Source organism: Patiria miniata, unplaced genomic scaffold, assembly GCF_015706575.1.
Source record: "Patiria miniata isolate m_02_andy unplaced genomic scaffold, ASM1570657v1 HiC_scaffold_30, whole genome shotgun sequence".
Taxonomy (NCBI): domain Eukaryota; kingdom Metazoa; phylum Echinodermata; class Asteroidea; order Valvatida; family Asterinidae; genus Patiria; species Patiria miniata.
Window position 1 is genome coordinate 7,189,832 of NW_024037070.1, and position 24,362 is coordinate 7,214,193.

At 40.9% G+C, this 24,362-nt stretch overlaps 1 protein-coding gene across 1 annotated transcript; it reads left to right on the forward strand.

Annotated features, from left to right (window-relative positions):
- Positions 1 to 2,469: 2,469 nt before the first annotated feature.
- Positions 2,470 to 18,765, forward strand: LOC119739202 (short transient receptor potential channel 4-associated protein-like). Its single transcript, XM_038214047.1, is given in 19 exon segments — positions 2,470 to 2,676; positions 2,679 to 2,731; positions 4,701 to 4,862; positions 5,350 to 5,466; positions 6,351 to 6,426; positions 6,614 to 6,678; positions 7,761 to 7,917; positions 8,921 to 9,094; positions 9,499 to 9,561; positions 10,468 to 10,718; positions 11,115 to 11,302; positions 12,065 to 12,166; positions 13,008 to 13,091; positions 13,786 to 14,017; positions 14,520 to 14,631; positions 15,373 to 15,482; positions 16,266 to 16,405; positions 17,098 to 17,164; positions 18,110 to 18,765. Coding segments are annotated over 19 exon segments (2,331 nt in total). The 5' UTR covers positions 2,470 to 2,648; the 3' UTR covers positions 18,260 to 18,765.
- The last annotated feature ends 5,597 nt before the right edge of the window (positions 18,766 to 24,362 follow it).

Here is a 24,362-nt window from a genome sequence, read left to right on the forward strand (position 1 = left end):
CGGGTACCTGATAAAGGAAGGGAAGTGCGTGTGAGAACCAGCTTGTAGATGACCTCTACATTTTTTAGGTCAGAAACTTCGGATGACGTCAGGGTATTCCCTTTGTCGGCGTCGTATTCGGCTCACGAGGTGACAAATCACATATGACACACAGACGCACGACTTGATTTGATTTGATGTGATTTAGTTATGATTTGGCATTACCTGAATAAACAAAATCAATAATAATAACGATTTAATCTGAAGTGTTTACGTCTACGTACGTACAGATGAAAGTTTCAGAACTTATTTCCAATGGATCCCTTTAAATATTTGCTGAACAAAATATTTCGGGAAAAAAATCCTCGCCCCCCCCCCCCCGATACGCCACTGTTTGGCGCTATTATCAGGTTATTTGTTCCCATTTTATTTTGTAACTTGATTGGTTGGCCGGGAACTAGAGTGCCCCTCCCCCCCCCCCCCCCCAAAAAAAAAGAACTCGGAAGAGAAGAAGAAAATTAATAACGTGGGAGGAAAAGAAGCCTAATTAAGCACGTGAGCTTTGGCAAAAGGAGAACGACGTCCTGAAGCTTATGCCTTAGAGACACAGGCTCCCCACGGCTGACTTTCTGTCCCAATGTTTTGTAAAACTGCCCTTTTCCATTCAAATGCCCCTTTTCACCAGTGTTTAACCATGGGCGTCGCCAGGATTTTTTCTAGAGGGGGGCAAAATTTTTTTTTGCCAAAAAATGCTTGTATTTCTCAACACATTCTAGATTTATCAGTTTTAGAGGGGGGTAGGGACATTCTGCCCCCCCCCCAACTCATTAAATTTACACCACTTTGTCTTCGCGCCTCTTTTTCTTTCTTTTTTTTCTTTTTTTTTCTTCCTTTTTTTTTTTTTTTTTTTTGCTTTTCCAGGGGGGGGGGGGCAAGTGCCCCCCCTTGCCCCCCCTCGCGACGCCCATGTGTTTAACCCCCCCCCCCAATAATTTGTAAAGAGTGCCCTATAAAAAAAAGTGTTGCCCTTTTTTTATGCCATCGGCCGTTCCGGGTGCCTTTTTTTTTATAGTAACGAATGTACATTGTATCGCCCTGAAAAAGCACAATATGTCTGTTAGTGTGTATAATCGTCGGTTTTGAAATGTGCCCCCATCGATAGATGGTACCAGCTCCCCCCCCCCCCCCCCCCCCGTGACTTACATTTCACCACGGATGTTATACCTTACCGAAATGAACGTGGTGCGTTACCGAGATCCCTGTGCGTACATAGAAATTAAATATTTCTCCTTTATTGCGCAAGGGGAGCGCAAGTTTGACCCCAGGGACTCTAGAGTGTAACTCCGGCAAGTTGTAAAAATATCCGTTCATAAATCCTGAGTTAACTGACCTGTACAATTTTCAACTCAACATGATTTTGTTTTCGCAATTGTAAAGGCCTATGAAGCGCGCAGTTAACTCTTCTAAAAATGCGCCGGATAATTAGAAATACTGTAGCGTTTCACTACTCCAGCTATATGGGTGGCAGACTGGCAGAAAAATGTTTTACAGCCGGCGTGGGAAAAATAATAACAGAAAAACCTTTCAAAGCAATGTTAAGTTCTGGGGCGTCTCCATAATCTGGCCAATATTCTGCTGGATGTTGTCTAGTCAATTCAAGGGATTTAAATCATCCTTGACCCATTGTTCTTGAAACTTAACATGTTAATCGTTTAAATCCAGAAGCGGAAAGAATGTAGTATCCCGACGCCACTTCTTTGGTTGTATACAAAGTAAATGGACATGGGCGTCGTGAGAGGGGGCGCTTGCCCCCCCCCCCGGAAAAGCAACCAAAAAAGGACCAAAAAAAGCCAAAACAACCCAAAAATCAATGTGAGAAAAGAAAGAAAAGAAAGAAAAAGAAGACGAGGGGCAAAGTCATATTGCTGTTAATTTAATGTACATTTAACAACATGGACTGTCAATGAGGGTGCAGTGGGCAAATGTCCCCCGCCCATCCTCAAAAATTGATAAATTGATAATAATTAATATGCTGGAGAAAGTACAAGGATTTTGGCAAATTGTGTGTTTTGCCCCCTCTAGAAAAAATCCTGGCAACGCCCATGTGTATGGAGATTTGAGTGCATTTTCAAAGTATTTTCTAAAAAAATTCTAAAAAAAACCACCCCATATTCATGTCTTTTCAAAAACTTTGCAATGACTGACCTTCATTGAGATAAAAATTTAATATGATGAAAAAAGTGGCGTCAGGAAAGGATTAACATTAATGCATTCTTTAGGTTAAATGCAGCATCGCCCGAACCGAAAAATGGCCACAAAGTTGTCCTCCACCTTTCGTACATGGATTTTTCGCTGTGTTGCCCATTTTCCTTCCACTTCATTGCAGAGATTAGATTTTTTTTAAAAGGGAACAAATTTAACAGTCTCTATAGGCCCTAATAAATGTTGAAAAATAAAAAAAAAAATCGAATCGTCGTCTAACCACGAGGGGGCGCACTTCCACTACGAGCGGGCGGCGGCCGTATGATCTTTGTCTATTCATTGAATTATTGAAACCATTTCCGACATTCAAATACCTTTTTAACCCCTTTCCTGTACTACGTAGGCCGTGCTGAACTATTTAACCTACCCTCAGTACATGCAGTGGCTACACTCTCGGTGGTGACATCATGGAAGACCGGAAAAGAAGGAATATTTTGAGAAGATACGTAGCGCTCAACTTGGAGAAGCGCCAATCAGATGCGTTGTAGAGGTATGCCTGCCCTCCGTACATGTTGCAGCTATTTCGTGAAAATATTCAGTTTTACCATGTTTACATAATTAAAGTCGTCGTGGATGTTAATATTTCGTTATCTATAATAACAAGATGAATTTTTTTTACTAAGATTGGTAGTAGTAATAGGCCTTGGCTAATTATGAACAAAAACTTTTGTCTCATGATTTTTCCCCTTCAAAAAAAAACAAACCTCGACATGATGACGGCCAATTTTATAAACTCGTCGTAACTTAAAAACTACACAGGTTACAACAATGAAATGTACATGTCATAATTCCTTATATCTTTGGGTTAAACCATCCAAAAATCACTGCAATCAGACAATCAGCTCTGAAGATATCTCTAAAAGTAAAAATGCGATGCAATTTGCCCGATGTGCTCCATCCAGTCCATATGTCGTACGTGAGTGGTGCGTAGGTATACCTCCATGACCTCTGTCAAGTGTCATGTCTGTCATGTCTGTGTGTGAATCACGACAGAAAGTTCTGACTACCTTTTTCCTGTTTCCGTACATTTATGCTTGGTTAAAAACCTAAGATCTAGGCCTACCGCATTTCCTTATTTTAATTCAGGAATCTCCGATAAACTTTTGTGTGTGAGGTTCACATCGATCCCCATGATCGCCCATTTGCAATGTGTGCGATGTCAACATAGATTAGAAATTGTGATGAAAATAACGGGTGATAGAGATTGTGTATTCAACTGAATGTCGGTATTACTATTAACAAGCAAAATTAGACCAGTTTGAGCTTCATTTCAGGAACTTTCATTATATTTATTCCGATATCTGTGACTGTTAGTGTTAGCCAGATGGAGATATGTATAGTTTCTGATCAATGTTTTGAGTACGGAAAAGATGGTTGTGCATATCCAACATGAGTAAAGCGCAGCATGCAAGAGCAGATCGCGCTGTGTCAGTGACGCGTGACGTCATGTGGCGGTCGCTTATTGGTCAGTTTAAACATGGACAGTGTGCCATGTCTACAGAGAGAAAATACAGTAATAAGATTACCTACTTCATTTTTGTCCATAAAAAGTCACCAGTATTGTCTTCAATAAAGTGAAATATCTCCACTTCTGTAAGTCCTTTTCAAAATGACAAAAAAGACTTTCTGATGCTGAAACAGTAAATTTGGAATGAAGTTACAAAAACGTTGAGCGATCCAAAAAAAATAGAGGGGTCCTAAAAGTAACTAATAATATCATTTTCTGCTTTTAATCCTAACTTGCTAGAGTGATTTACTAACCTTCCTCACTTGTGCAAATTCCAAAAACCCCGACCGACCGACCCTTCAATTTTTGGGCAATTTTACTAGAAACCAAACATTGTTTTTGGGCCTAGTCACAGCTTAAATAAATGTATCAAAAACACTTGGCAGGGTTCGACCTTAACTTTTTTTTTTCACTAGCCAGCCAGGCTACTGAAACGACTCTTAACTCTGCGGGCATTTTCACTAGCCCACATGTTTTCCTTTTATAGAGTGTCTCATAAACAACAATGTGCATACATCTAAAAGGTGTATCCTGAGGCAATCTTGTCAGTGTTTTTAATAAACAGGTCGAAAAATTTAACCCTAAACAGTTAATAAAATTAGACACAAATTGATACAGGTTTGCTTTTTGAATTTAATGATTTGAATATTTCTTCCTGTCCTTTCATCTTTGACGTGTTTAACCCTATCATTTTTGACCCGCCAATCGGGCTACTCATGGAAGAATAAGAATCCTCCATGGGCTACTTAAGGAATAGTTTGACTAACCCGCCGCTGTTTTGACTAGCATTTGGCTAGCGGGCTACCGCTTAAGTCAAACCCTGCTTGAGAGAAGTTTCCCACCATCGGTGGGTCTTATTCCTACTGCCTACTGAAATCTTGAAATTGAGATTGATTTTGATTTGTCTGACCCCTGTTGTAATTTTAGTTTTTCTTCTGTCTTGCCGTTTCAGATTCCCAAGCCTATTCTTGTAGACTGTGATAACCGACTCGGCCTAGAGCATGGAGAGGAGATCCCAGTCATCATCAATGGTTTATATGAATGCGCCCGAAATCTGCTGGATAGACAGAAGACGACTAACGAACAGTATATACGCTGCATTAGCAAGCTCAAGGTAAGGGCCTCTAGAGTAGTGACATTTTAAGCGAGTACATGAATTCCCGAGACAACGAATAGGAGCTGCAAGGTGTGTAACGTCCTATTTCATGGATTCAAACATCCAAGTGGGAAGTCACTATTCAGACCAATATGTCTAAACCCAAACCCCAACAGGTTTTCTCTTGGCACCATGCCAAATGCAACAAAATGCAACTTGGCTGAAGTAAGAACCCTGCTAAATGCAACAAATTGCACTAGTGGATTTGTGCAGTGAACTTAGCCACACGAAAGAATTGTACAGGCATTTGAAGGGATATCCATATTCCACAGAAGATTACCTCAGAGGAATTTGAGCGTGGGAGCTAACTCCACGGGCGAAATTGGTTTTGCAAACCTTGAAGGGTTGTGACGTGCAGAAGACTAGGGGATTCATTTATGTGCTGACTGGGCTTATACGGTCAAACTACATGTACATTGTTCCCCCCTTCACCTCCACCCTACAGTTCTTGAAGAAGTTACTCAACTCGGATGGTTCTCAGGAGTACCCCAGCATGAGTGGTCAGACCAGAGAGAGTCGAGTCATTCATGCTGAAGTTGTCTATCTGTTTGGCGGAGTGGAGGTAAAAAAAGTTTATCCATCTGTATGATTGCGCATTATTTTACCTCATATTCATGATTGAGACCCAATTCTCACTGGGACTATACTACATTTACCATCACGTGTCAGTCGCTAGTTTTGCTGTTTACCAGGCGCGCAGAGCGTAACTACGAATGCATAGTAGATTAGTGCACAGGTTACCCATGCCCTAGTCGACTGCGCATGCGCTTTATGACGCAATCAATGTCCGTGAGATTCAATTGTTGGCAACTATAATCAATTTCAATGGTCTTTGCTCTGATAGTAAATGTGTGACTATGAGCTGCCACTGTTACATATGCAGCCTTCAGTGTTTAAAGGGAATATACATCATTTGCTTTTGCTATAATTTTCAGAAATGGATGGAATTAGGGGGTTGAATATATATAGAAAATATAGTTACACTGACTTTTTTGAGGTTTTGGGTTCAAAAATGCTATAAAAACCAAGAAAAACAATCATTTTCCCGTAGTCTGGTTCCCTGACTCCATATAAGAGGAAACAGCAGTTTACATACATTGGGGAATTGTAAGGTCAGGGAACCAGTCTAGCTGTCTTGTACCCGTTCATAGGTGTGTAATCGATTGCAAACAAGTGCGATGGTCAATTGGGGCCAGTATTTGAAAAAAAGCCAGTTTTTTCCAATGCTGGTCGGCCGACCAGCGTTGGAAATTGATACAAAAATACCACTTTTCTTGAAAATGACAGTATACCAGGTGCCATGATTTTAAAGGATGCTTTACACTGTCATTCACTAACAGTCCAGCAAGGTATTTCAAAATGATTTGGTAGTTGTTTTTTTTATGTTTGCAAATGTTGTATTTTCCCTTTAATTTGATTGTACATGTATGTCATTGTCATTGGCAGGTCATGGTACAGCTGCTATTGTTACCACAATATTACCCCGTACTGAAGCCAGGGAATTCAAAGTCATTTAAAGCAGGTAGGTGTGACAAGTATATTTAAAGGCACGTAGGAAATTATCTGGGGAAAAAAACAACTATTTCATGAAAAACCTTGCTCAAATTGAAGAAAGGACTAGCACCAAATACAGTGAACTCTTGATCAGTCCAACCTCAAGGGAAAAGGATCAAAATTTGACAGTCTCTTTTTGATTTTACATTTTCCAGAGTCGGAGCTGAGGACAAGGTTATCATACCAAGTACTGGATGTCCTGCATTACATGTGCTTGTGTGTAAGTAGATACTTGGTCATTTTACGTAAGGGCGTCCCTTTATATTTCTATGATTCTCATAGTTTTTGGCCTCAGAAGCAAGAATCGGTCAGTCAAAAAAATAAATCTGAAAAAAAAATTGGAGATGCACCCGTATAGATGTCTAAATTAAATGATGCCAAGTGCATATTGTCTCTAGTTTTGTTTATTGCAACGAGTTTATCATGAGTTGATTTCACTGAATAAAATAATACAGCCGTTTTTGGCAAGATGTAGTTGACTTAGATTATATTTGCACCAAGCAGCTCACTAATGTTTTGGCTGTCGTGGCAGCCTTGACATACTAGTAAGATGATGAGACGCAACATCCTCTCATGTTTTTAGTGGGATTGATTCCACTGGTTGCTATACACCGTACATTGCGTTGAATCTGGTATTCATTTTCCATAGCCTTTCAAGTAACACAGAGCCTGAATTTAGTTTTCATAATTTTTTTTTCATTTGTTAATTGTTTTTGTGAATGGAGTTTCTGATAGGGTCGGCGGTAATAAAAAAGGTTGTTTTTGTTTTTTCATGTGTCGGGAGCCACACAAAATATAGTCTATGTAATAGGCCATGGTGAAAGCCATGGTCTGTAACATTTGAGCAGATTCGCTGATTAATTATGCAAAACAACCACATCTTGACCTCTAGATTTTGACCAATCAGTGGGCGCTTTCTAGATCGGTTCTTCAGTCATTCACCGTTTTCGCGTCATAGACATCGATAAAAAAATACCCTAGACACAGCAACAAAGGCTATGGTCACGCGCTCTGTATTATGTTACGCGACACGCACCCGGCTGTTGTTGTATTACAAAACACTGCATTCGAATTGACCTATCACTTGTTTAGTCCTGATTTGGGAATGAAATGACGTCACAATTTAGTAAAGTCAATTCCGATTGGCTGAGGCACGAGATCTGCATGCTGTGACATATCAGACGTTATACAGGAGACTTGGCTCAATGGATAATGGTTGATACTCAGACTACCCAAAAATGTAAAATTCCTGACATAGACTCTCTATTTAGTCTAATGACATTACACCTTGATGTTTGACAGATGGGTCCAGACATTGCCGGCCCCTTGTCAGACAGAGAGGATCTCATCTTTAATCTCTTCAACCTCATGTCGGAGAAGTCCTGCTTCCTCAAGGCCGCCACTCTCTTGGAGGACATTCTGGGTGTCAAACAGACTATGATATCATTGGATAAGATACGTAAGTGTGGGCGGGGCTGAGTGATTCATATGGGTGGGGTCATCAAATTCATGCTATTTTGATCATTGTGTTCATATGGGTGAAATGGCCAATGTGTTGTCACTGTGTACCATTGATACATAGTCACATGTATCCATGAAATTCTGAGGTCTGTAGCTGTAACTGTTTTGAAGTTGTGTATGATCGTTTTGAACCGGGTAATAAAATATAGAAATATTATTAAAGGTATTCTGCATTTCAGAGAAACTGCAAACTTTTTCCTGACCTCTTTTGGCTATTTAACCAGTTCGTGTCGGAGGACGTGATAACACACACAGGCTGTTTTTATACACACAGGCACGGCTGGCAGTTTAAACCGTCAAGATTGCCTCGCCTCGCCTCCGGGTGACGTCTAAACACGCTAATCCCCCGTGCCTTTTGCACACACTTAAAATCTGTGAAGTCTGTGGAGGTGGACCGTGTGTTGATCTTGAACTTCAATTGGCCATTGTGCACAACCTGTGGAACAATTTACACTCCAGTGCACACCTTGGAGTATTGAGTGGTTAAAAAAAATTAAATTGAAATACGGGGTTTAAAACTTGAAACTATACAACTAAACACTGTATACCTGATGCTGTCAGAGAGTTTGTGTTAAAAATAATCAGAAACTTACTCGGGCTGAACCTTTGTGCTTCATTTGAAAAGATTAGAAATTCAGATGATTTATCAATGCTAAATAATGAAAAGTTTGCGGAAACACCATGTGCGAATAATTTCTCAACTAAGAGAATGGTTCTGAAAAGAACCAGAGGTATAAACTCGACGTTCCGAGCATACTGACCGGAACGTCGAGTTTATACCTCAGGTTCTTTTCAGAACCATTCTCTTAGTTAAGAAATTATTCGCACATGGTGTTTCCGCAAACTTTTCATTATTTAGTATCTCCACCATGCAAAGCCTCAAATCTTACTTATTTATCAATGCCTTCTTCTTTTTTCCCACTGTCAAATAAACTGAACAGCCAAGCTAGATGCCCTGGTCGACAGCTTTGATGAGGAGCAAGTAGCTAACTTCTGTCGGGTCCTGTCCATCGCCGTGTCGGACACCGAGAGCAGAGATGAACAGCCAAACCTCGTCGCGCAGGACAGGGCGAACAGGAACAGGACGGGTGTCCCGGTCTCAGATTTGAACCAAGGTTTGTACCAACCTCGGAATCAGTCTACTCACAGGGCAGATTTATTGTGCACAAAAGCAAAACAACATCAGAGCCCTTGATTTTGAACAGGCCAGTACAGAAGATTGAAGCGTTTGACCCAGAGGTCAGGGCCAGCCTGGTATCCTGACTTACACTGGTTTGAGACCAGCTTGACAAGGCCTTGCCTATTCATGTTTGTGATGTAGCATCCTACGCCATAATGTACATTAGTCTGGTGCCGCTTGTTACATGTACTTACTGTACATGATGCATGTGTAGTGGTTTTAGTTTTCGATTCCATTACGTTACCACTACAGCACATTCTCTGAACATCTTCGCCATCCAGAATCAATAGAATCATTTGATCAGGTTTACAATGATTGCCTTGTCTTGTTTTCCCCTAGAAATTCTCGTTGGGCTTCCAAACTTTGTGATGAAGTTAGTGCAGATTGCATGCAAGAGGATAGGTAAGTGTTGACATGTTTTTATTTAGCTTTTACCACAGAGCACCAGTTATGTCCCTTGCTTGTTTTCGCTAATAGGGTCCCAGCTTCACATTTGTACTTTCCGGAGTCAGCGTAGAATCAAGACTACTCACATTTCTATGTTTTATATTGCCTAGCCACATGGTAGACATGCCCGAGGTCATCTATCACTAGATCCTAGTTTGGACCATGGTACATCCACCAGAGGGGGTGTCACTTTCCTGGCCCTAGTGGGGTGGATATGAATTGGCCGGAAAACCCACTGTACTTGTGTGCACATTTACATAGGCTTGTGTACAATTGCGCTGTTCACATAGGGATTGCCTGGATTACCCCCGCTGACCAAAATGGAAGAGTTTTAACCTTCACATGGCAATTCTGTGGTTTGAAAAACTGTTTGGGGTCTGAAGGATACGATGTGGAGTGCTGTGGCCTCATGGTTAAGGGCATTGGATTTGTGGTCTGCGAGTAAAGCTGCAGGTTGTGGGTTCGAGTCCAGCCAGGGGTCATGGTGCGTGTGCCCTTGGGCAAGGCACTTTGTCACTCATTGCTTCTCTCCACCCAGGAGTAAATGGGTTACTGTGAGGGCAGAGATGGTTATTGTGATTGAATAAGCTTGCTTGCGCTTAACAGACAGCATCAGGCTGTATACTCCCCAGGGAGCTGAGATGGTATTCGGAATGTTTAATTGGCCCAATGATCAGGGGTAATAATAATATTGTAAGCGCTGTGATTTAGTTTACTAATAACAGCATTCTTAAATGCCGATTATTATTATTATATATTATTATTATCATATGTGTAGTTAAAGGGGCTGGCTCTGCGAGATACACTGTCTTTGCTATTTTTCCAATTTCACTCCGATATTTTTCACAACCTCCCTAACAGACACGCCTTCGACCAGCAACATGCCAGGCCTGTTCAATGAGATCGAAGGCTGGGTGACGTGGCTGGACAGCTCCCTGGCCTTTGATGCACTGGCTGAGGTATCCAACGACGAGGAAGTCTTTCTGAGTCTGCCCCTGAACGACCTGTCGGCGCCCATCCCCCAATCGCTCAAGACCATGCATGAGCTGGTCTACAAAGTGGAGGTGTTGTATGTGTTATGTCTACTGCTGACGGGTAAACAACGAACAAAGGTACGGAATGAAGCGCCATTCATACCTGTTCAGTGTCTCCAGCCACTCCGGACATCAGGCAAATTCTCTCACATGTTTAAACAGAATCGCAATTTTGGAAAAACGGTGGGACCTTGTATTTACAAAGACTAAAGAATGCCTGTGAACATATTTTATTTAAAAAAGTATTATGAGCATCTTGTATCTAAAGAACTAATTAAAGCCCGCATAATAACTAAGAATTGGAAGAAAAAAATGAGAACAATCGATTAGGTTAACCCTCCTATGAAAATGTGCATTTTGAGGTCACCCCCAACTGTACTTTCTTTGCCGGTGAGGGGGTACTTGTGAATGGAGCGGATAAAACAAACAACTTATATTTCCCTCCAATCTTGTCCCCCCGTCGTGCCTGACCAGATCCACGAGATGCTCTCCAAGTACAAGCTAATGGCCGGTCTGAATGTCCTCTTCGACAAGGTCATCTGGAGGTGCAACCTGAGGTCCCAGCCCATGCACGGACTGAACGAGAACTGCGACTGCAGCCCGGAGGTCGCCCTCAAAGTGCAGTTCCTCAGGCTCGTCCACAGCTTCTGTGATCAGAATGAGTGAGTGTTGTCCCAGTAACAGTTTCGTGCTTTGCCCTGGATCTCATCCCTGGTGTCAGAATCATTCTGAAGACTTAAAAACATCTGCACCTGTACCGCATTGTATTAGGGTCATTCAATAAATTAGCAGGCATGCAATTTTTCCCTGGATCTGCTGATTTCCTCGTTTTTCACTTCTCATGAATGCCATACAAATTGAAAAACACTGTACAAAGTCGTGTGTGGTTTTGAATTTCCCCGTTTTTTTCTAAATTCCAGTTGCATGCCTGAATTAGGGCATCCCAATTTTTGCACGTCCCTGTTACATCTGATATAAGATTTTGTAACTTCAGGACACATTCTAGAACCCTCCTACTGATAGAACTGTCACAACCCTCAAAAAATATTTTGACTTCCTCTCCCATAGCAAATGTACAGACTGGTCACCAACTACCAGAACCCCCATGGATTAAACCACACAATAGTCAATACCTGTTGAAGGGGTTGGATAGATAGGGTGACCTTGAATACTGCTACATCTTGCGTTTCACCTGCAAAATACGAGCGCTAGAACTCTTTGAACTCTTTTAACGCAGAGCTGGAACTCTTTGTGTTTCTTCATCAAAAGTTGCCTGAATTTGTGGGTTTTGCTGTGGTCAAATCTCTTCATTGTGGCCTTTATTGTTGATGGCAGCCAGTTGTATGTGCAAGCCAGTCAGTGAATTAATTTACATTAACAACAGTTTACAACTTTTTGTGTGTTTTTTTTCTCACTTTTTGAAGGAATAAGTACCTCATCCTTACAAGAAACGAGATCAATGACTTGAACAGAATATCCAGCAGTGCCAGCCTCCCACCGTTAGATGCAGTCAGAGACATTGACAGGTAAGTCAGGGTGCCAGACTGTAACTTGATTCGTTAATATCCAGCAGTGCCAGCCTCCCACCGTTAGATGCAGTCAGAGACATTGACAGGTAAGTCAGGGTGCCAGACTGTAACTTGATTCGTGAATATCCAGCAGTGCCAACCTCCCGCCGTTAGATGCAGTCAAAGACATGGATAGGTAAGTCAGGGTGCCAGACTGTAATTTGATTGTCGAGGCTTGTCGAGTGCAGAAGAGAAGGAGGGTTAACCCTAACCCCTAGGCCCTTTTTGCTAGGAACCATCCTCAATCCTCCAAATTGGTTTGCACTTATGTTCAAATGAAGGATACCCACTGCCTCAATCCTTCAAAATCCTCCATCAGCCCTTGCCACTCAAATGCATTCATCCTCAATCCTCCAAAATCCTGCTTTTCTTCAAACGCCATTCAGCCTCAATCCTCCAAAACCAACCAATACTGAATGTGCATGTGCCCTCAATCCTTCAAAATCCTATATTGCAATCATCCTCAATCCTCCAAAATCCTCCAAAATCCTCCTCTTCTTCAAGCACCATTCAGCCTCGATCCTCCAAAATCAACTGATACTCAATGTGCGTGTGCCCTTAATCCTCCAAAATCCTCCAAAATTGTGTGTTGCATTCAGCCTCAATCCTCCAAAACCGCCTACAGGACTTTGAAGGATTGAGGAAGGATGCCCTCAATCCAACAAAATCCTCCAAAATTGTATGTTGCATTCAGCCTCAATCCTCCAAAACCGCCCACGGGACTTTGAAGGATTGAGGAAGGTTAGGGTTAATGTTTCAGGTAATCATCTGAACGTCTTTGGTTTCTTTTTTCCACCAGGTCTTTGTTGTGTACGGGGGCTAAAGGAATCTTAACCAAACTTGTTGACGTACTCAAGAAGGAGCCCGCTGAATCGCCATTCAGGTAGAGTTCTCACTCCATGGGCATCTCCTTGCAAATGTGGAGCACCGTGGTCCGATTGTTATGGTGTTTGACTCATGTGCCGTGGTTCATAGGTTCGAACCCTGATAGTGAACCACGGTGCTTGTGTTCTTGGGCAAGACACTTTACTATCATTGCCTCCCTCATTGCACCTGAATCCTGCAAAATCTTCCACTCTTTGTGGCTGGATGCCCTTGCCTGGACCCTTCGAAATCCTCCACTGGGTTTGCTGACTTTTATTTTTACATAATCAGTTTTCAATGCTCTTATGAGTTCATTAGCCAGTGTAACATATTGAAATCCTCCTCTGATATCTTGTGGATTGACAATGTCAAGGCCCTAAGTAATTGGAGTCAAGCCTGTACAATAAACAGTGGTATATGCTGGATGCCTGCCCAAGTATCAATGCGTAAAGCAAGTAGCATCCTGAATTCTGCAAAATTGTTTTTGGACAAAACCAGCCAGAGCTTCAGTCTTCTAATTTTATCCAGCATCAGTTGGTTTGTCAAAAGGTACTTGTACTCATGGAAAATATTGCCTTGTATTAGGTAAAGTAACTCATGGCAAAGACCTTGTACTTGTACTCTTGGAAATGTGCTCGACTTCAACAACACTGGCCGTCTTGGGTGCTACGAGATTAATGGGTTAAGCCTTCTTGTTTTCCCCCACCTCCTAGATTCTGGATGTCGAGATCCATTGAGAGCTTCCTGAGAGGCAAGACCTCCTTCGCTGACCAGACCTTCTTACTCCGGAAGGGTCTCCTGGAAGTCATCCTGACCAACATCAACGGCATCGGCACCAAGTCCAAGGAGGTGCTGCAGAGCAACTTTGACCTGCTGGCCGAGCTCATGAAGTTCAACCACATCGCCTTCAAGCGATTCAACAAGTTCATCGACACTCAAGAAAAGGTATGCAAGGGTCACATCTGTTTATTTATTAATTTGTTGATTTATTTTGTACATAACAATGGTAGCTCCATTGGTTTTAAATGAACTGGGACCCTAGATACATAAAAATATAAAGAGTAATAGAATTAGAAGTATTAGAAGTTTTGTTTGTTTGAAGGGCCTTGGCCTCATGGTTCGGAGCATTGAACTCGTGATCTGCGGGTAATTCTGCAGGTTGTGGGTTCGAGTCCAGCCTGGGGTTATGGTGCATGTGCCCTTGGGCAAGGCACTTTGTCACTCATTGCTTCTCCCCACCCAGGAGTAAATGGGTATCTGTGAGGGCAGAGATGGTTATTGTGGTTGATTTTAGCTGCTTTGCGCCGAAATGGCAGCATCGAGCTGTATACTCCCCAGGGAGCTGAGATTGTCTTTCAAATGTTTCATTGGCCCAAATAGCAGGGTTTTCAAAAGAAAAAACGTGGTTTTGGGAAAATCATGATTTTTTTTTATTATTTGATTTTAGTTGGATTCTTTCTTGAAGTTGGTGACAGAGAACATTGTGGATTCCAACATGTTTGTCCGATGCCTGATACTGACGCTGGATCACTTCCAGAGGGAACAGCCAGAAAACTACGGTAAAATGACAGGTTGTAGTTACCAAGTATTAGGATTAAGGGCTTACAGTAACTTTCTCCCCAAAACCCTCTTTTTGATAAAGTATTGTATTTCAAAGATGCATGACAACAAATGTTTTGTATAGAGGCTGCCTAAATGCTTGAAAATCAACAGATTTCCTGGGTTTCTTTTTTGCAATTTTGTGTTCTTATGCCTGCTATCAACAAGATGAATCAAATTCAGTCTTGGGAAATTTGGCTGCGCTACCTAAAAAAGTTCGAGTATTCCTCATGTGCGTGCATTAGCTTGAATACAGCTTTGGATGATAGACACTTTGATGAAAGAAAAGTTCACAATTTTGAATTTATCCTCGGGTGGGACTCGAACCCACGACCTCCTGCTTACTAGTGCAGACGTCTTGCCACTCGACTATCGAGCTTGCCAGGTCAGCTAGCTGGTTCGAATCTGATATAGCAGTGGGTCCCGCAACCAAGCACTTTTCATATGATGGAATTTGGCATCAGGGAGATGTACATTTGATATGGGGTTTTTAGCCGTTCACTGATGTAATTTTCTAAGCGCTGTATATATACTCATTATTGTTCATGGGCTTGCGAGAAAAAAAACTTCACAAGCCAACCTTCTCGTACTTCATCACAGATTCAGCAACAAAGTACATTCACTGTACAAATCTTGCCGAAGTAAAGTCTGAACTTTTGCTGAAGTTGTTTCCACAATATTTTTTATCGCCCGTATTCCAGAGTATGCCATGAGGAGTTGCCGCCTTCTCCAGTTCATCCGCAAAAGGGACATGAGAATTAAATTCCTCATCAAGCTCATCAACACAGTCCATGTAGAAATCCTCACCCAGGTAGGTGCAGCGACTAAAAAGAATTGAATGGGATGGAATTCAATATGACAAAACCCTATTCCTCCTTGAACCTACAAAATCCAACAGGGGGATTTTATTAATTGTTTTCCTATTTTTCATTTGTCTCCCCGAGAATAGACCTAAGACCTAATGACGTAATGGCTTTGTTTACATAAGCGCTTTCCTATGGGTGCAAAGTCGGGATGCCAGACAAAGTAGGGACCGTCTGCCACATAGAAAAGCGCACATGTAAACAAAACGTGACGTCATTAGGTCCCAGGCCTATTCCTTTCATATTCATAAAAAAACGTTGACAAAATTTACTAAATTTGTCTTTTTTGTATCTAAACCGAATATTTTTGGTCAAGAAGTTGAATATTTCACAAGTTTCTCATTCGCACATAGCCAACTAAAGATATGAGATCCCCTTTAACCAGAGTTGAACTATGGACCTGAAAATCCCAGCCAAACTCCAGCCCTCTGACAAGAACCACATTTTTGTGTGACAAAACCCATATAGTGAGTCTAGCCTGCCTCACCACTGGGCATAGATAATCCTGTCAACAAGAGTAGTCAGCAAGCTCAAGTAACAGCTGTTTGCTGTCTTCTTACCACTTTACAACCTTAAATTTGATAGACAGCAAATAGTTGATCAAATCTGGACCCCTATCGTAACGTGTACTACAAACTGTAGTACGGTCCTGGAACCATGTGTGGAAAACCCCACACTAACGCCGCTTAAATTAACATTGATCTTTACTCTATGCTGATGACCTTCAACAGGAAAACGTGAGTTGTCTGAACACCACCATCATCTTCTTGATGTTTGCCCAGCGCTCCTGTGAGCTGCCAGAGTATCTGTCGGAGCTGAGGAACGAAGAACAGAGCCAGCTCAAGCCCGGATTCCTACTCCAGAACTTCAGGTCTGTCTCGGGCTAAAGTGGAATCCGGAGACCAGAATTAGAAGCTTTTACTGTGGTGGTGTCACGCTCACGCGCATGCTGCACGCGTTCTTAAAGATGAGGCGCACATGCATTTTGGTATTTCTATTGGTCGAAGGAGCCCGGAGAGCGTGTGTACTACCTGAGCAGTTTTCTGTTCAAATTGTGAACCCTAAATTTTGCTCATTGAAAACATTTGTGAGAAAGGGTTGCTCATTGGCTTACTGCCGTATACCAACACAACAAATCATCAAAGAAAAGAAAATTTACTACAGCAAAATATCCAAAACTCCGGCAACTCTTGGTGCTGATTTAGCTGTAACATTGAGGTTTCTGCCTGAAATGACATCACATTTTGCTCACAAATATAGAAATTTGTATTGGCATAAAACCCCGAAAGGCACCAAAATACCCTCGTAAATGGCAAAACGTAAATTGAAAAGAAGGTTAAATGGGACTCAAAGATGCATTTTTAATGATTGCATTGAAAAGATTACATTGCATGGGCCCTGGAAGTGCAGATGTCATGCCTTGACCGCCCACGTTCAATGGGACTCGGTCCTACGTATTGTGGACCCGCGGTGATTTCAACACGGGTAACGAGACGATACAGTGGCCCCCTGTGCAAAATTCCTGCGTCGATTTACATGTTTTTTTTGTTTTTTCATGTCCAGGGAGCTAGTGTTCTTCTGGAGAGACCATTACCTTCATAAAGACAAAGATTCCTCCCAGCTTGAGAAGGTACGGAAAAAAAACTCAAAACACTGGGGTGCCTTCCAGTCACGTGAAGGTATTTGCGTTTGTTAGCTAGGCCCTGCGAACACGCCAACTCCAAATGGAGCGATAATGTCATCGAAAAGCTGTTGTGAAAAATGGCGGCGTCCTGTATGCCAATGCCACAGGTGTCACTGCTCGGATAGCAGCTTTTTAAAATCCTCGATAAATTAACTGACTGACTGGAAGTGAAATTTCTTCCAGTAATATGTGAGGCGTTCTGGCAAAATGAGACAGAACTGGGCAGAGGTCGAAACGAGGGTTCGTTGGTATTAGGAAAGAGAATAAAATTCTCCGTACAATACTGTTTGTTGCAATTCAATTGGACATTCCCTTGAGAAGTGTTCACATTTATCGACGTGCCAACAAAAAAGTAAATACTGAGAAAAGTGCTTTAAAAGCCTTTACACTTCAAGTTTTGTAGTCATGAAAGATACCAATTGACCTATCATGGTAGAATCGTATTAGAATCGCGTCAGCGCAGCTTGTGAAATATTGTCCGATTATATGGTATACAAATGGACGCGGAACGCTCAACATCTGCGACAAACAAAACTTAGTGTACAAAAATTCCATAGGGTTGTCTAAGGGGCGTGGCTAACTCGCAAACGGCGATAGGTCAGTTGTGTTCCCTCAGAAACTCTTTTATTCCATGATTTTTATACCACATTTGTATTTCTTTAAAATATGCGTCTTAGACATATCAACGATTACAAATATCAGTAGATCTGAAAATATTTTTTAAAATCGCCTCATACAGTTCTTTGCATTTTTCTCCACTACGGCCTGTGCCCGGTTCTGTTTTATTTTGCCAGAGCGCCTCACAGATATGAACTCACTTGGGATATTTCTGCGGGCGTTGTAATTTTTGTTCTAAATCCATGGTTTTTTTTGTTTTGTTTTTTCCTTCAGAGTTCCTGCATTCCATTCGATAAATGGACAGCCATCGCCAACGTCTTGATCAACGGTGACGTGACGACCCCGTACACGATAGCGCACTACCTACACAAAGACGACCTGTTGACTAAGGACATGGACGTGGACGTACCAAGGACGTCCTAGGACGACGGAACCTCCCTGTGCGGGGAACTGGAGAAGCGTTAGTGTCAGACTCAGGAAAGAATCAGTGGGGAGTTGCTTGGGCCATTTGGTTCTCACAGTGATTTGAACGTGCCGGTCATGGAATCAGAAAAAAAAAGCAATAGAACGATGTCTCGTGATGAGCAGTGTGTCGAAAATTTGACATGCTGGGTGTGGATAGCTCAGTTAAAAAAAATACAGGTCGAAATGGAACATCCGTAACGTTATTTTACGAGTGGTGATAATTGTGAAAATTACATCGTTTTAAGAATTTGAAGAAAAAAAACAATGAGAAATCAATGGCAATGTACTGAATTATGACTGCGGTGAAATTGTGGCCACTTTTGATTGCAAGGTTTTTTACACTTTTGAATGACTATAAAGACATGTATTTTTTTTGAGGGGGAAAATGTGGACCACAAAAAGGAAACGAAGACTGAGTGAGAACGACTTATTGTATAAAAAGCAGTGTGAAATGCCTACATGTACATAGAAATGTCTGTAAAACTCTCGGTAAAAGACTGAATTTTTTTATTATTTCCCCTAATACACCTGGCCTGTGACAGGCTCGGCAAAGGTTACTATCAACAAGGTCAATCAAATCCGGACTTTCAGAACTTAGGCAGCGCTACCCCGGAAATTCCGAGCACACTGCATGCGCAATGTGTACAATCTAATGCACGTGCATGAGGTATGCTTGGATTTTCCTGGGTAGCGCCGCCAAAGTTCCCAAGGCTGGATTTGATTATGGATTGTGTTGATAGCAACCTCGTAATCCAAGTCCAGTATTGGACCAAGCCTATTCGCTGCGTTCTCAAGTACCCCCTCACCGGCAAAGAGAGTACAGTTGGGGGTGACCGACCGACGCCATCTTGCCTGACTGCAATTCATTTGCCGCGAAGCGCGGCCACTGCGTGTACATTGTACAAATCCCCTGGTGCACGTGCGTCACACACAAGGAACGGTGCGCGCCAGCCAGCGAAATGTCCCGCCCATGGGACGTTGTTGCTAGGTAAATGGGCGCCCTCTTTCGTTGGCGCATGGAGCCCATAAACTTAAGACAACTAGACTTGTCCAGTTAAAGATAATCTGTTTTCCATTTTAAAAGCATAGTAGTAGTCCATAAATGCTTCAAGATACTTGAACATACAAGAACCTGACCTGGGTATGTGTATATATAATTCCATATGCACGCTCATACATTTGCGTGTGCAAGCGTGGAACACGGCCAACCCTGCACATTTTTTTGACGGGGATAAAACTTTAGATGCTTCCAGACTCATTTTGTAGTTATTAATGGCTTAAAGTTTACGTCAGTACCATTACATGTGTTGAAAGTACAAAACTTGTTGCATTTTTTTATCAAGAATTTAGGGGTGTGATGAATAATTATTTGTCACGATGAGGGAGCTTTCATTTTTTGTCCTAAGCCAGAGTTGGAGTCCAGTCCAATCACAAGCCAAATACTAGCCAATCACAAGCCAATCTGAAGTCTGTCACAAGCCAATCACAAGCCTATCGCAAGCCAATAACAAGCCAATCGCAAGTCCATCACAAGCCAATCACAAGTCAATCACAAGTCCATCACAAGCCAATCACAAATAATCATAAGTCCTTCACAAGCCAATCACAAACCAATCACAAGCAAAATCACAAGCAAAATCACAAGTCAGATCACAAGCAATGGGATGTACAATGACTAAAGAATCCCGTTCCATTCACAGTTCATTTAAAGGCTTGTAACTTCATTTATAACTTGATGACTAGTAATGGACTTGTGATTTTGATGGGAAAAAAATGTTGCAACCTGACGTCACTTTTGTCTTCATATATCATCTCAATGAAGGTCATTTATTGCAAAAATGACGATAAGACATGAATCTGGCACTGAGAAACATTTCCAATTTTGTTAGGAAATACTTTGATGAAATAAAATTGTCTTGACTCTCCATAGACTTTGTACACAATCGCGGAAGGGGCGTCAGGTTGCAACATTTTTCCTTTTGATGGACTTGTGATAGACTTGTGATGGACTTGACTCCTATCGAAGACAATATCTTGGTTAACGTGGGTGTTGTGATCATTTTAAAGAAAACAGAAAGGACAAGATACTCACAAGAACAGTGTCACAATATTTGTATGTAAACACTTTTAATTGTATTATTTTTTTTCATAGATGTAATCTCCCACACAAATAAGTGGTGTGGGTATGATTACGCTGTGCATTGCCAAATATGCAGTAAACCAATTAACTAGTGTTTTCTGGAAAGTTTTTCCATCGACACAGAAAAACTTAAGAACCTTGTTTCCATTCTTCAATTAGTTTGAGAAATCACGGAGAAAACTATGTTTAATAGCTGTAACATATTTTAAAATGCACAGTGACAAAACAAAGACACTGCATAGCATACACAAGGGTTTAAAAGGACTACTGTTTAAGATGTTTTACCGGCAAAATCTTTGTATATTTTTTTAAATAAATGGGGAGTTATAATGAACTGTTTGTTGTAATTTTAAAAACTGAAGTAGTATTTGAGTTGCTGGCTCGGCCCATTTTATGCTTAGATCGGTAAAAACTTATACAGGTGTATAGTGCCAAAGTCGCAGGTGAATTTGGAATGGCCATGAATCGTAATGTCATGCTTTGTTTACATGTGTGCTTTTCCTATGGGAGCTAGACAACAGCAACTAAACTTTCATAAGAATGCGCATGTTTACAGAGCATGACGTCATTATGTTTCATGTCTGTAGGAACTTTAGCTGAACGGTCTTGTCATTGTTTTTATGGATCTGTTCACAGCATGCTACGAACCACTACCAAAAAATGCTGAAAAAATCAACTTTTATTTCTTAATCAAACTCTGCTACACCATTGGTTTTTGGAATTTTATATTAAATTATTTTAAATTAAAAAAAAAATCTCACATGCTTGCTCTTTTCAAAATCTGTAATAATCTTCACCGTTTGTTTTACTCAGTCTGTCAGTTTTGAAAATAAAAATTTTGAAAAAAAAATTGAAACTAATGTTTCATTCATTTAGTGGATTAATCAGAGATTTTGCTAAACTTTAGTAAGGCCAAAAAACGAATAATAGTTCTGCTTCCGGTTGTCCTATCTACCCTATTCTGAAAGCCCCTACCCTAATTTTTTTGGGGGAAATTAGGAAAAAAAAAAAAATCATCAATTACTACCTTTTACCGTTGACTGCACGCAGACACCTCCAATATGATTGTACACACAAAAAATTGCCAAAATGTCATGTAATCGGAAGCAGAACTTTTTTTCTTTTTTTTGGCCCAAGTACCACAGGTCACATTGGAGTTTTTATCAAACCCAACATTTTTGTGTGTTTCTTTTTGTGTTTTTATCATCACATTATTGACTGGAAAGGGTGTGGCCTGTGTTAATAGACTGTTCCGTTGGGCCCCGCCCACTGCCCCCTGCACCTTGAGCATGTGGGAAACAAGTGTGCCTCACCAATGCCACACGGCATGTTCAGACCACATGCGTCATTCGTATTTCTGAGTTCTGTACATGCATGTCAGACATTTAATTAGTGCAGTACCATGGCCTCGCGGTCTGGTGCACTGAACTCATGATCTTGTGGGTGAATCTGCAGGTTGTGGGTTCGAGTCCAGCCTAGGGTTATGGTCACGTACGTGTGCCCTTGGGCAAGGCACTTTGTCACTCATTGCTTCTCCCCACCCAGCAGTAAATGGGCACCTGTGAGGGCAGAGATGGTTATGTGTTTGATTGAGCTGATTGCGCCGATATGGCAGGATTGAGCTGTATACTCCTCAGGGAGCTGAGATGGTCTTTGAAATGTTTTCATTGTCCCGGTGGGCAGGGGTAATATGGTTGATATGTACGCTACATACATTTTTTTTTCATTTTTTTCATTTTTTTCATGTTTACGCTATATACATATAAATCCATTCTATTATCATCTTTAATCACAGCTGTGATTGGTGCAGACTCCACAGGGGGGCGGGGCCAAATGAATCGGCCTATTGATTGAGCTGAGGGCAAGTTAGATTTTCATAACCACACTCCTTCTGGGGTCATTTTATATAAAAAAAGGATGGACACTTTTTCTTTTTGTTCTTAAATACCTTTTTGTTATCAACTTTCAAGAAGTTGCAAGACGTGGTGTTTTGCATGTGTATCGGTGCTCAGTGGCAGTATGTACTTTCACTTGTGCAAAAACAAAATTATAGCTCTGTTTTTTTTTACAGAGGATTTGTTTTTGTATTTTTAATATTTTAATATTTTAAAATGTGGCTGCAACTATTTGTCAATTGTAAACGCCCTTTTCAATTGTATCAATGTAATTCGAATTTGCAGCAAATTGCATTAGGTCTTAAAGCATTTTATAATGTCGCCATGTTTGACAGGCTCAGGCCAATGTGTAATGTTTCCCACTGTTTGGTGTGTTTGTTCATTCTTGTTTTAACCAAGTTACATAATTACAGTGCGGCAGATAGGTGAAGAAATTGTGCCTTTTTATGATACAAGCATTGAATTTGGTACGCAGTCAGAGTATATATGTCCTAAGAAAGATATTTGGCTATAGGGCCATCGCAGATTTGTCATGTGACAAAATGTTGGTAAAATAACAAGCAGTGGCGGCCATTTTCAAAATGGCCGCCATCGCTTGTTATTTTACTCTGTGTGCCACATTCCATGATTATCATCAAAGGCACAATTCTCCTACATATTTAACCTTTCTGCCCCACTGTTAGTCAGTTACCAAATTTTATGACCTCCAGAAATTCGTTATTGTTTCTGTTCACTAGTAGAGTGCATATATGAAATTCAAAGACTATTTTAGCTATTGTGTATGATACAAAAAAAAATTCAAATTTGTTGACAACTGTTTTCGTTTTCACCTTTTTTTTGCTCTAGAATATTTTTCTTCCAAAAATATGAGAATGAATGTACACAAGAGTTTCATGGGAATAATTTTATTTTTAACTTGTAAACTAGAACTTAAAACCATAGGATTTTACCAATCATTTTGAATTTGTTAAATGTCCTGTATATAGGTACTGATGTCAAGGTCCCCGTTTTCTGTTTAATTAAACTGCCTGAAAAAATTTGGATGCCTCTAAAATATAGTGTGTTCACTTGCATGTACGTACGTGTAAGATGTTTTCTGTTCATAATTGACAGAATGTTAAAGGTTCTGCATTGTGGTTTCTGACAGCGATTGAGAAAAAAAATTCCAAAATTTGCTTTATATATTATGTTGTTTTATTTTGAAATCAATAATTGCAGGCGTGGATCCAGGGGGGGTTTCAAAAGTCAAACCCCCCCCCCCCCCACTCTGACACCCCTAAAAAATAAAAAAAATTATAAAATAAGTGCATCAGTAAAAAAAAATTGACGGGCCTGATCCCCCCCTCCCTCCTAAGATTTGACAGTTCGGGATTCAGGTCTATAAGACCCAAAACACATTAATAACAGTACTGGAATCGTGCTAGGTTTCTGGGCTGTTGTTGCCAGGGCTCAATACAGTTCCAGAATTATTTTGCAAGTTTGGAACTGGCAGACACTTAAAGTATACCTTTTTGTTTTGCTGTTGTTACAATGAACTTGGCAGCATTAATGTTATGCATATGGATTAACTACATTAATGTACTGACGAAAGACTATTAGCCTATTTCAGATATGACAGACATAGTAGGAGGGCGCTGTTTTATTTGGGTAAATTAGTCTTTTGTATTTGCCAAACCAAACAGCGCCCTCATAATTGTCCGCCACATCTCAAATAGGCTATGATAATTCTGCTGATAATGGTACACCGTAGTATGTTTTCTGTCGGATTTTTAAGGCTGATTACTTTTTAAGCATAACCATTTAAATTTAACTGTGAAATCTTTTTTTCTGATTTCTTTATTTATATCAATACAAATGAATTCCATGTACTTTTATTTGTCTTGTTTTTTCATTGTCAGTCCGTTAGTCTATCTACCGGTTTGGAGTAGTTGTACCATAAAGCTAGGACCACATTCGGTCCTTTGAAATGAAGAAAATACAACAATGTTTAGGGTTTGAGAAAACGTATTCCAACGACAGCAAACAA